This window comes from Mastacembelus armatus, chromosome 9 (assembly GCF_900324485.2).
Source record: "Mastacembelus armatus chromosome 9, fMasArm1.2, whole genome shotgun sequence".
In the NCBI taxonomy this organism is placed as follows: domain Eukaryota; kingdom Metazoa; phylum Chordata; class Actinopteri; order Synbranchiformes; family Mastacembelidae; genus Mastacembelus; species Mastacembelus armatus.
This window is the reverse complement of record NC_046641.1, coordinates 23,666,382-23,679,913: the sequence shown is the minus strand read 5'-3', so window position 1 is coordinate 23,679,913 and position 13,532 is coordinate 23,666,382. Positions and strand designations below refer to the sequence as shown.

Below are 13,532 nucleotides of genomic sequence, written 5' to 3'. Positions count from 1 at the left end.
AGCGTGTATGTAGACAGCTATTAGAGTGTCCTGCTGCATAGATAGAGCTGGGTATCAAACAGCTATACTTATTGTACCGTTTAAAATGTGTTTATTGCTCTAATTATCTATAACTATCAACCACTTCAAGTTTTTATTGAATTATTTTATTTAATTAGATTTTTTCCTGATTTAAATGAAAGTCAATTTTGCCAGTTTTTAGCTGAATATTATTCTAAAAGGAGCCATATGGATAATTGTATTAAGACCAGTGCCTTTTCTGCAAAGTGAAGTTTCTCTTACTAGAATTTAAAACTCCCGTGCAATACTAACTGTACATTAAGAAAAAAAGCAAACAGGAAAAACTCAAATATAAAAATAATTTAGACCTCTACCTACGAGTGTGTTGGAACCACTGGTTTAGATGACAAACACTTGATAGGTTTGGCTCTTCTGTAGTGCAAAATACTACTTAATTTTTAAAAAACTTGATATTGACATAAAAATGTTTACTTTTTGTATCGGTACTGAAAACTGGTGCATGTAATATTGGCGCTAGTGTTGGTACCCAGTCCTACCCCTGCAATCAATCGTACTGTCGATTCCTGCTTCAGTCTAAACTTGAACTCAAGTTCATCTGAATCATTTTTGTGCCTTCTGATGACTTAAAAAAAAAAAAAAAAAAAAAAAAAAAAATCAGACAAATCTCCAAAGTTATTATTTTTGGGATTGGAGTGAAAGTGCAGTAGTAGTTCTATTATAAATGGACAGATGTAGAACTTAATACATTGACAACAACTATATAGTTGTATGTAAGTACATACATTACCTGTCTATAAAGTATTTTCAGAACAATAGCTTCCTGTTTGGTTTTGCTAATACATTGTGACTGAGAGTCCCTAGTTTGAGAGGTACTGCTGGATGCATAGCATAGCCCTGAGGTACAACTGAGTTTCTGTAAGGGCTGTTACAGCTAATTATCTGACAAATACACAAAGGTTAGAATCTACAGAAATCTAGCATTAAGAGGCTGCAACAACCAATTTCACAGTGCCTGTAGTAAATACATTTAGCCCCTTGTGTTGAATCATTAGCAGATTCTTTTTGCACCAATAAATAAATATTATCTTATTACTGACAGAGCATAAGCCACTCATTCTGGGGCCAGCTGGGATGAGAAACAGGACAATACTCTTCTAAGACTGTAGGGGTTGAAAAGCATTACATCAAAACCTCACAATCTATAGTGTCAAGTACAGTCAGTAACAGGATTATGTAATGTAAATATTTTTCAGGACTCTTTAAGTCAAAAGTTTGTGGGGGGGTATTTTGGTTACAGTGCTGACAAAACGTTGGGATTTGAGAACTCATTTGGCCTGAATTGTTTTATTCCTTCATAGTGGCTTCTTTGAAACTGCAGAGAGAAAGTTGAAAAGAAGTACAATATCAGAGATTATCCATTATTTTCCACAAACCAGGAGTTAATCTGAGAGCCTCCTCACATAATACATCCATATTAACACTGGTGTTATGTGATGAAAGACTCATAACACACAGCTGTGACGTGAAGTGACCTCAAATTAGATCCCAACTGAAACACAGCACTTTAGTAATTACAGTGACATTCCTCTTAAAAACACCCAAATAATACTTCGTAGCCTTAAAAACTGTATTTTCTCACGTGTAATTAAAGTATTTTGGTAGAGAATTTAAAATATGTACCGGTGCTTACAAAAATTACTGATCTGAACAAACCTTTCACCTTTGTATGATAGTTATTTTCAGTTGTTTGTAGTGTTGCTGCTCTTATTAAAATACATGTTAATTAATCTGTGAGTGATAGCAGGTTCCAGATCTACAGGCTAACTTTTAACACAACATATATGTTGTGGAGCAACATGAATATTGTGTTGTTTTTAACTCTAAAAATGTTATTTCACAGCTGTGTGAAATGAGAAAAGAATTTCAGATGAAATTCAGCTAATCTGCTTGACACTGTGTAGATTAAACTTAAAAGAAAACCCCTTAATTTAGGGAGTGAAGATTTGTTGTTGTAGCATGATGGTCATATCTGAGATGCAAAAAAGAAAAGCATCTGAGGCTATAATAGCAAATTCATCCGAATTCAAGCCCGACATTTGGTATCAATCTTTTTCAACGGGGGGAAAAGAAAAAAATGAAATTAAACAAAAAACATTTACAGTGTGTGCAAAAACACAAAAAGGAGCACTGAACATGGCGAATACTTCACTCCTTCTGGTTAGGTGTGCCTTAGCGTTTGGGGTGATCATGATCAGTAAACTGTACAGGGTCCTGTATAAAGCTGGAGGGGGCGGTCTGGTAAGAAGGGTGGGGCTCTCAGGCTGCACTACCTGTGGACTGTCAGGTGGAGCCCGTTGAGGGGGTTGAGCGGGTGAGGCAGGGGAGGATGCAGCTCCAGCTGGGCCAGCAGGGAGAAGTGGTCCGAGGGGATGTGGGGGTGGGGGCAGCCGGTGATGTTGTTGTCAATGAGCCACTGGCTGTCCAGCGGTCCCAGCAGGCCCAGGACACTCATGTGGGTCTTGGAGAAGAAGATGTAGTCTATCACACCCTGTGGACAAAAACACATCCTATGATATTAAGTTAGGCGCGGGCTCCAGCTTTAATATGTTTTGAGTTGTGACAAAGACTCTCTCTAAGATTAGTCTCTAGCCTTGAGTTGAGAATTGGGTTAGCTATGACCATGTGATATTTCAGTTTTTCTTTTTTAATAAATTTGCAAAAATTTCTACATTTCTGTTTTTTTCTGTCAAGATGGGGTGCTGAGTGTACATTAATGAGAAATAAAATGAACTTTTTTGATTTTGGCAAATGGCTGCAATGACACAAAGAGTGAAAAATTTAAAGGGGTCTGAATACTTTCCGTACCCACTGTAGATACTCACGTATTATACTGAAGTACAATTTTAAGGTACTTGTGCTTCACTTGAGTGTTAACTTTTTGTGGTACATTATACTTCTAATCTACTACATTTCAGAGGGAATGCACTAACTGCACTATATTTATTTAACAACTGTCGTCACTAGTTGGTTTGCAGATAAAGATTGTGCACATAAATGTGTTACCTTGACATTTAATAGGATTCATTCTTAGAAACTTTTCAACAGTATGTAAGGTTGTTCCAATTAGCTCCAACTCAACATGTGTTCAACATGAAAATGCTACTTATGATAATGATAATAATGATAATCTACCAATATGAAACATAATACTAATGCAACATAAAATCTAACCACAGAACAAATCATAAAAAGCATGTATACTGGAAACACCTGAGGAAGAACCTGTTTGATAAAATGATCAGGTTTTTGAGCCTCATACTGAGTTTGGCCTGAAAAATAAAAACTGAGCCGAGCAGGTGGACTTTTTTGTCAAATAACAAAATGGTTTGGACTTGGTAATCTAAAATGGATCATTATTCTGCAACTACAATATTTATCATCTAAGATGGGTAGTTTTATGGTTGTCAGCTGTGAAACGGGAAATGATGACAGGAAGTGTTCATTTTGACATTTGTTTGTAGGAAACTGGATTCCACATTAATGAGTGTGACTCATTTCATTCCCTCACTATTAATTAATCAACAGATCTGGTGATAAGTTCGTTGGTACAAATACAAAAACCAGGAGTGAAAAAAATCACCAATGTGATCTGCATGACTCATTTGGAACCAGGTTAAAAAAAACAACACAAATTTTAAAGTAAGTGCAGATCAAATACAGGCAAATATTCCACCAACGCATCAAAAGGCTTTGAGCTGGGATAAGTAATAAATACCTCTGACGCAGCAGTGTTCAGGGTTTTCCATTCCCACTAGGATCGCCCACGACAAAAATAGTCACGATAAAAAAAACGTTCCACATACATGACTTTACCTTATGGCTGTGATAACACATTTGCTAGATCATCGTTCTGCTGCGCAGACAATTTATAGTGTTTTACCTCAGTTATATATATAAAAAACATTTTCATTCATGCAGTTTTACAAATTTGAATGTATTTTCTTAACTTTAACTCCAAGTGTCCACTGGTTTCCATTCATTTTTGCCCTCTACACAGCACTCGCACATATGACCCATGTGAGAAAGCTATTTATCAACTGCAACTCTGCATTTAACACTGTTGTCCCAAACTGCTAGATCTGGGCCGTAGTAGCACTCTGTGTGTGTGGATTAAGGTCTAAAGACTCTCCCGTCGCCCACAGACAGTTAGACTTGGCACATACTTCTCACCCACTTTGACCCTTAGCACTGGTGTGCAAAACGGCAAACCTCCAGACTTAAGAACAGCTTTTTTTCCAGAGAGCTGCACTGAACTCTCACAACTCTAGTTTCTCTCATAATAAGAGGACTATAATGTGTTAATTGCACAGTAACATCGTGGACATCATGTGCAATGCTTGTCTTAAAGTCTTGCAACACAGAGGAGGTTTCTACCTTGAAGTCGTATGTGTAGTTGGTGTAAGGCATCAGATTACTGTCGTAGGCGCTCTTCAGCTGGAAGCTGTGTGTGATGCTTCCGTCTGTGTTGCCGTTCTTTCCGTTGCAGCTGAAGTTGGTCAGACATTCGTTGTAACGTAGCTCCTTGAAGTCCTTGTGGTTCTCGGCCACTCCTCCGTTGCTCAGATATTCCACCACACCTGCATCATACAAAGTAAAAGTAAAATATTATTCCAAAGCTGCACCACTTTTATCGAGAAGATTCCTCTTAATTTATAAAAACCCCAAAATCTGTTTTTCTCCCCCCTGATTACAATGTATAGTGTCCAACACTTGCAGCTGTACCGTGTAAGGAAAACTGAAATCGGTAGGTTCACTGAAGCAACTAAACAGCTTATTAACTCAGGAGACTGTGTAATTAACATTATTTGACAAATATGTATCAAACATTTATAGTGAATTTGTTTCATTAACTTGAATTTGTTGTCTTCATTGTGAAAATTTTAGAGTTCTCTGGCAAGCCTGTTGGTTTGCCTCATCGCCCGGCAGTGATTCCTTAAACACACACACAAAAAAAAAGCTGCATCGACATGAGCTGAAGAAGACAAAGGGACTGACTGTTTGAAGCTCTTCCTGTATAGTGAGACTGTCCTACCAGAGTCAGGCAGCGAGTTGAGGTCAGCACACAGAACGATGGGGATGGACGACGGGTCGGAGGTCGGCGAGCCGGTCGCCATGGAGCCCGAGGCCCTCTCAGCAATGCTCTTCAGCTCCGAAAGGAACATCATGGTTTGGATCAACTTGACGTCTGAGTACTCGGGGTCCCAGTGCATGTGGGCATTAGCCACCAGGATCAGTTGCCTCTCCTGTGGTGGCTTCATGCCTCAATACAAAGAGGAAAAACAGCATTATGCTCCTGATATGCAGTCAGAAAAGCAGTGAAAATTAAAAGGTGAACGTAAATGAAGTTCAGTAATATTACACAGCGATCAGAAGTGAAAGGTTGAAGAAATAAAGCTGTTATAGCAAAAACGATGGAAAAGGAATTACTGTTAATTGTTAAAACCTGAAACCCCAGAAACAAAAGTAAGAATGAAAAATCCCCACAATAAGCTGAACATGGTTTTGCTTCATTACAGAAAGGCACAGAGCTGTGGTGCAACTTAAAAACTGAGAGGTGCTGAGGTAATACTGACTAAAACGAAATAACTAGAAGGAAGATAGGGTTTACATAATGTGAGTAAAAAGACATAAAGCAACCACAAATAGGGAAATTGTACTGTACGTGTACTTCACCAATACTCCAATACTCAAAGCAAAACTGTCCTGCATGTTGCTCAGTGCTAAGCTGAATCAGTGAGCTCATGAAAACTGATTATATAGCTGAATCACAGCAGAAAGCTGAAACAGACGCCAACTGAGCAGGAAACATACTATAGACTTCTTTTTTTTCTTTCAGAAATCCCACACAACCTAATCAAATGAATAGTGGCACCTGGTGTCAATAAATGCTACTGCAGTCTTTTCCTTAAATGTTTTTGGATTTGTCAGATATGACATTTGGATTGTTGTTTACTAGCTGACTAGGCGAACGTTGTGCTCATAGGAGCCTGAAATAAATCATATTAATATTAAATGCACAGTTTTGGATAAGGATGTTAAGATGGCTCATAGTGTGACTTTTCTCACCCCCAGAGAACATTTCCTTGTTGACTTCAAGCAGAACGGCCACTCCGATGTTGTCTTTGGTCATCACTCTGTTCAGCATCACCTCTGAGCCCTCAGAATTGGCCATAGCCACCTGGTTGAACTCCACAGTGTGTTTCTGGACCAAGGTAAACCTGCAGAAACATCACAGAGGAACATATAAATATCTATGGGGAACTCAAAAGAACCTACACTCAAATTCGCAGATGTATATATGTTCCTGTTTAACGTTGTCCATGAATCTCCACCTTGCTAAATATTCGTCTGTTCAAACAGGAAACATTCTATACAAAACCCTACATGCTCTCAGATACATAAATGTTTTTTAAAAAGCATGTTCAGAAAAGTAAAAAAGTAAAGCTCTTAAACTCACTTTTCAGTCTTGAAGAACACTGCGCAGCCGTCCACATGTTTCCTCTCCTGTTCTGAAACCAGTTTGGCACGAGACTTCGGACAGAAGTATCCATCATAGCCGCGCTCTTTTAGCGTTTCCAGAAACAAGGCGTAATACTGCTCTGTCTCCACCTCCTGTGACACACGCATGACAAGAAATGTCATCAAAATGCTGACATGGTTTTAAGAGCAGGGCTGCAGGTTCCCTGATCCAGATGAAGCTGATTTTCCCATAGATGAGTTTATATTACGAAAACATCAACAGGCTTTTAATGGATACTTTTCAGCTTTATTTCTCTTTTTTTTTTTGTAGCCTTGCATTTCAAAAATGGATTTAAGGTTATGTCCAAGCCCATGTAGGCGAAGGCATTAAATATATTCAGACACTTAGCAGATTTGTCTGATTTTCTATTAGGTCTCCAGATTTACAGGAACTCTCACCCTTCAGAAAATAAATCCTTTCCATGACCAGTGCAGATTTTGCTAAAATGCCCATGAATACACATACAAATGATGAATAAGGCACTTTCAATGTAATGCAAAATAAATATACTTTAGCTTCCTTCCATAAAAACTGCAACTTAAATGAAAGACATTTAATAAGTAATCCAACTTTGCTGTGTTGAAGAGCAGTTGCATCCATGCAGAGAAAAACAGGTAGATTCTAGTTGTGTTTATTTGCTTATTTAATTTAGTCTTTATTTCAGATCCTGACTCAGGCTGAACAGTCTAATCTCAAAGGTGTCTGGGTCCAGTGACACATTGATTTTTAGCCATGCTCTAGGCACAATAATATTGGTCAGCCAGTCCTCCCACCAGAATGAAAAATCTGATCCCCATCAAATTTTATAGACGTTTGTAGTCACCAGGGGATAAATTCTAATGACATTGGCGAGCCTCTGACTTTTTCTGTAGCATCAGCATCAGGTAAAGTTTGTTTATCTCAACATCTACCAGATGGATTAATGCAAAATTAGTTACCGATTCCACTAGCTTGGCTACAGACTCTCAGACCTGTTTAGACTCTGGCCAAAACTCAGAGAGAGGAAGCAGGGTTGTGACATGTCATCATCAAATGCACCAAATCTCAAAAATATTCCACCTCTGCACAAAATAATCCCAACAATTTCCGACTCTGTCGAGATGATTTTGAATCAGTATGAATCTCAAAATGCTTTGCAGCAAAGATATGACAAACCACCGATATGATTTGTGGAAACCGATGCAACATCTGCTTCAGCTTAAAAGAGGCTCTTTGTTTACCTGCAGGCTGATGATGTCAGCGTCACAGTTGGTGATTTCCTCCATGATCCCTTTCTTCCGGTACTCCCAGTTGAGGGCCCAGGATGGGCAGTAGCCGTACAGCTGTCGTGTGGCGTACTTGTCACACAGCACGTTGTAGCACATCACCGTGAACACAGCTGCAGGAGAAGAGACGTTTGGGAACAACTGGTTGGAGATAGCGTGAAAAATACTAAATGATTATTACAGTTTTAGTTTTATTTGTGTTCCTCTAGTGTTTGCTGCCCAATACATCTGAGTTTTAGAAAACAAATCTACATGAATCTGCATTTGTCATTGTGCAGATTATTTATTTGCAGATAATTGCAGTTATTAAAATGTAGATGTTTAAAAAGTTATTAACAAACATTTCATTTTTGGTGGATGAGACTGGACAGGAGTCTTAACACTTAGAATAAAATGAGTGCAGCTGAGAGGAGGAATTCAAAAGCTTTGATTTATTTAACAAATGCTCCACTGCCTGTTCTTTAGTATAGTTGCCATTTTTTGGGCTCCAACTCTCCCAAATGTTGGATCAAGAAACTAGAACTGCAGTCTTCATATTTTAGTTGCCATTGTGTGCTCTATAAATAAACAATGACATGAGTTGTTGACAAGCCTCTTAGGTTACTACTTCATGGTTTAGTTTTTTGTTCTATGCACCTTTTTTCTTCTTCTCTTTCGTTTGGTGACAGTCAGCATTTAAGGCTGTTGACCAGGGCAGCAGGGAAAAACCATCCAGACTAAATATCCACTAAGGATTACATTACTAAACACAGTGCTTTCCTGTTTACCAACCTGTTCTGGTCTGTGATTTAGACTCAAAGACAAAATCACTTCAGCACCAATAATGGAGGCTTTTGTCTGTTTAGTGTGGTGATTCTCAGTGTGACTTGTCAGCCACGAGTTGAATTTAAATGATTTCAGCAGGAAATCTCATGGTGCATAAAGTTTTTCTTGGGAGGTTTAGAAAACAATTTACATTTAAGGTGCCAATCAGCAAAAGAAGGTAATTAGTACCCACAGTTTTCCTGGGATGGAAATCGAAAAAGTGTCTCAGATAATTAGATCTAAAAGCCACAATTCCACTTTAATTACAGTTTGACTTAACTAGTACTTGAGTGGTTTCACTTTATGCCACTTCCACTCTATTGTATTTCAGAGGCAAATATTGTACTTGTTACTCTCCTACAAATGTACAAACACATTTACTCGGACAGGAAGTTGAAGGTGCAACTTCCCCCTCGTCTTACCTGTGGGGATCATTTGGTCTCGCTCTTTCAGAGTGATCCATGGTCTTTGGGGGAGCTGCTCTGGGTGCACTGGAAACAGGGCACGGGGAAAGCGAGGGGGAGGAAAACAATGGTATATCTGCTATGATATACCTACAGTGCTCAGGTTTATAATAAACTGCAGGTTAAATATGCATGAGCTCTGTTAAAGTGTGAAGAGGCCGAGCCATTTACCTGCTAGATTGTCGAGCATGTAGTTCAAAAGCTTTCTGGTTCCGTCTGGCTCCTGGTACAGATTGAGGATGTCTTGGGACAAAGGGTTTCCTGCAAAGCAGCCATATGAAAAAGACTATATATTAGTTCAACTGCTACTTTTTTCTGTAGTTTCAACAAGAATTAGCTTGAATTTAGTGGACATGGGTAATAATAAACTGTCAGAATTTAACTTGGAAGATTGTATTAATGTAAATTCAGAGTAATGGAAATAACAGACAGACTCACCTTTTAGCCCCAGGGTTTGTAACTGGAATAGCCTCCCAAGTTCATAAGGCAGAACTCGTAAAAGATTGTTGTTTAAAAGCAATTCCCTACAGGAAATGGAACAAAAATATCAGTATTTCTTTGTCTGAATCTTTTCCTTCTTTCACATAGTTTCTCTAACAGCCTGGGAATTCTCTGTCACTGATGCATTTTCACTGGTGTCACAACATTTTCTGCCACTCTGCACTTTGTTGTCACTTCAGTTAAGTCTCCCAGTCAAAAAGTGTCTTTGCTCATCATCCACACTTTTATCTGCCTGTCGGTTTTGAGGTGTGACGCTTTTCTGAGCCCTGTGGGATAACTCTTCTCACCCACGCTTCACAATCGCCCTCTTTCTTCCACTTTCATGTGTGTTTTATTCATTCTTCCAGGATTTTGGATTGCTTGAGACATAATCCTTTGATTATAAATAAATCAAAAGGAACATATTGTTTTTCAGAACGGAATATCCATTAAGTGAGTGAAGGCTTTGTACAAATGACTTCTCCGTTTTGCCCAACAGGTGGCGTACCTGAGAGAGACCATGTTGCCCAGTTCGGCAGGCAGGCTACGGAGCTTATTGGACGACAGGTTCAGGTAGACCAGGTTGGGCAGCTTGGCGATGTCTGGCGGGATGCGGGTCAGGTTGTTGTCGTTGATGTGCAGCGCCGTCAGGTGGGTGAGTGTCCATAATGAGCTGCTCAGACTCCTCACCCTGCCTGCTCAAACCGAACACACAGACATCACTTTCTAATCTGGTCTGAGAGACACTGAGTTTATATCTCAGCTCTATGAGGCATCAAACCAGTCAACCAAAGTGATTAGGGCTAACGATTTAGCCAAAAATATCTGTTTCCCTTCAAAATAATGTGATGTAATGTAAAGAAACTACAACAGACCTGGTCTTATGTTGATTATTAAGTTTGCAGTTTCACATTCATTCAGTTCAGAAACTTGTCAGGTGACGTCTGAGGTTTTGAATTCAAATGCACTTAGACGTCTTTTAAACAACAGCATCTTTCACCAGGGCTGAAATGTATGATTACTTTTACTAATGACTGTTTGGATTATAGAAAGTCAGAAAATATTTATCCTTTATTTCCTAAAAAACAAAAGAATTTTGCTGATAAATTGATTAGTTTTCACTGAACACTAAACATCTATCAATTTACACACAGATACAAAACAAACAGTATATAAAATACACTCACAGCACTGACATATCAGTATGAGGCCTGCCAGACCTTTCCTGACACACACTGTCCTGGCTGTGTCTGGATCTTGACTTAAAAAAATATTTCTGTCAGTTTTAATAGTTTCATCTGCTCCACTTTTTTCTTAATCTTCTCAGATTTATGGAGGTGATTTTCAGTCCCGGGGCTCTGCTGGGTTTTACTTCTGTCATGTGGCTACAGATTTACACCTGAGCTTTCAAAGCTTAGCCGGGCGTTTTTAATGGAAGTAACCCCAGAGGGAGGTGGACTGACCAGATATCTCGAGCTCGGCCCAGTGAGACTTCTTTCCACTGGCCACCTCCTCAGCTGACATGATGGTGTAACATCTGCGGGGATCTGGAGGATCATATTTTTCCTTTGGCATACCTGTTAATCTGAAAAACGAAGAGAACACAGGCTTTAGTTTTAATTCAGAGAATTATTGATTAATTTACCAATTATTTTCCTGATTGTAAATGACAAAATCATAATAAAATTATTACAAAACTCAAGACAGTCAATTTACTGTGATATAAAACAGAGAAAGCAGATCATGACAGTGAAGAAGCTGCAACCACAAAATGTTTAGTCAAAATATTTAAATTTTAATTAAAAATCGATTAATTTTCTGTCAATATGCAAATTGAACGGTCAACTAATATCCTGTTCCTCAAATGATCACTTACATGTAAGATCATCACATATATGTAAAAACAAAAAAAAACAAAAAGCCAAAAAAAATGACTGTCTGCTGTTTTAATTGGCTGGTGGAGTCGGCAGCCTCACACAGTTTATGGAGGCAATTTCCCACCTGACACCACAGGGGAAGCACCTGTAGGACAGGTTTGAGACACTAATAAAAACTACTTGACACCGATGCCAAACATCTACATCCTGTGATTAACAGTAAGATGAGCTCATGATTTAAGGAGCTTGTTTTAGACCTCCAGGGTCAAATTCTGGGAATATCAGGAAAACAAACTGACCATATCCACTGACCATAAAATGTTTTTGTGTATTTGAAATAACCACTGGAAACATACACATTTTAGCTTTCAACACAAATGTATTTGCTTTGATTGTCGTCCATATTCAACTAAAACTGGATCTGGATCTAATTTGGCCTCACTAGAAGTGATCCTGTCTACAGCCCTGCTCTTTAAAAGCAACACCTCCCAGACATATAGTACATGCATGACATTATTTACTAGTATTATAACTCCATGTATTAAAAGAAGTAACCAGAACATCTAATAATGTATGACTTGACATGTATGTATGAAAGTCTGTGACTCTTGTACTTGAGTATTGTCTGTTTTTCATCCACTACATGCATTTGACAGACACTTTGCACATTTAATTTTACACTAAAACATTTGATATTTGTAAAATACACCACAGTTCTTTAGATGAACCCAGTGACTTTTTTGTAAAATATCAGCATCTGTCTCTAAAGGACATAATTATATATGTACTGCATATATAAAGTAAACAAGCTGCACCTGGATCAGCTACTGCGCTCAGGTATTACTGCATTTAATACACACATGTGATGATTTTCTACACATTTAGTATTTTTACTTTTAATGTTTATATTTCGCTGATGGGAGTTTCTGTACTTCAGCAGTAACGGAGTACTTTTGAACATTGCAGTATTGGTGCTTTTACTTCAGTAGTGATCTAAGTACTTCCACCAGTGCAGGTCGTCTGGGGGTGAACAAGTTTGGAGAGGGCTTACATAACCTGTTTACACACTGCTGGGTCACAAGTAAGCGGCTGCGGGCGGACACAGGGCCTGTTGGCATCGGTTCATATCACAGCCAAACGGAGACACGCACGACACTTCAAGTTTCCATCATCACATGGCTGAGCTGATAAACATTTAACCCTGAGGTCCGGGTCAGATAACCCGGGACTGATGGTGAAACGTGAATGTGCTGCTCTGTAAACTGTTAGGAATATTATTATTGTTGTTGTTGTTATTTCTACATGGGGGAAATGCAGCGATCGCAGCTGCACCAACAGCTGAGGCGAGTGTCCAAACATAGCTATAATGTCAAAAGTGCCAAGCGCGTCATGTAGACGGACGGGCCCGTTCAGGAGAAGTTGGTGCAGCCGCTCACCAGCTGTCACACCTGACAACAAGGTAAACACGCCCTCCGTGTGCGTCTGCCAGGGGAGGCTCTAAATTTAGATGTAATGAAATAGCGACAAGACCTGGTGCAAACTGTTCGACCGTCCAGCGAGCTCGAAGCACCGACGCTGGATTTGTTCAGCTGCGGCTGCAGGGCGCACGCCTCCCGGGCGCACCGAGACGGACCGGGGGAGCCGAGTTCGTACAGATGGAAGGAGATTTTAAGTGTGCGGTTTTAACCCGGGCCAACCTGGGTTAGACCGCGTGCACCAAGAACACACTAAACACAAAATCAAAACTGTCATTACCTTCATTCGTAGGCAGTAGAAGCCGATTTACTGGGGGGACTGGTAGAGACATGCAGACGCGGCTGGTGAACCCGTTTAGACCCTGAATGTCTCGGAAACAGAAGGAAGAACAACAAACGCTGTTTCCGCTCGTGCCCGTCGACACAGCACGCGCCTCCGTGTTTTTAGCCGCGCTCATGCCACAGGTTGTTTCAGCATAATAATAATAATAATAATAATAATAATAATAATAATAATGAAACATAAGACGCGTTTAGAAAAAGTCCACAGTTGGAATGATTCCTAT

The 13,532-nt window shown here is 39.4% G+C and overlaps 1 protein-coding gene across 1 annotated transcript; it reads right to left on the bottom strand.

The window, feature by feature from the left end:
• Positions 1 to 636: 636 nt before the first annotated feature.
• Positions 637 to 13,348, bottom strand: cnot6l (CCR4-NOT transcription complex, subunit 6-like). Its single transcript, XM_026321340.1, has 13 exons — positions 13,247 to 13,348; positions 11,078 to 11,199; positions 10,123 to 10,309; positions 9,573 to 9,658; positions 9,306 to 9,395; positions 9,093 to 9,161; positions 7,822 to 7,979; positions 6,539 to 6,693; positions 6,148 to 6,299; positions 5,114 to 5,341; positions 4,456 to 4,658; positions 2,352 to 2,569; positions 637 to 1,393 (listed from the first exon to the last, which is right to left on the bottom strand). The coding sequence occupies exons 2-13, from the start codon at positions 11,187 to 11,189 to the stop codon at positions 1,366 to 1,368; spliced, it is 1,686 nt and encodes a 561-aa protein (XP_026177125.1). The 5' UTR covers positions 11,190 to 11,199; positions 13,247 to 13,348; the 3' UTR covers positions 637 to 1,365.
• Positions 13,349 to 13,532: the final 184 nt, after the last annotated feature.

Coding starts and splice junctions, on each gene's coding strand:
- cnot6l (XM_026321340.1), bottom strand. CDS start 11,189: ATGCCAAAGGAAAAATATGATCCTCCAGATCCCCGCAGATGTTACACC. Junction 9,396..9,572: donor ACAAACCCTGGGGCTAAAAG/GTGAGTCTGTCT, acceptor GCTGCTTTGCAG/GAAACCCTTTGTCCCAAGAC. Junction 7,980..9,092: donor AGACCAAATGATCCCCACAG/GTAAGACGAGGG, acceptor CTTCTCCTGCAG/CTGTGTTCACGGTGATGTGC.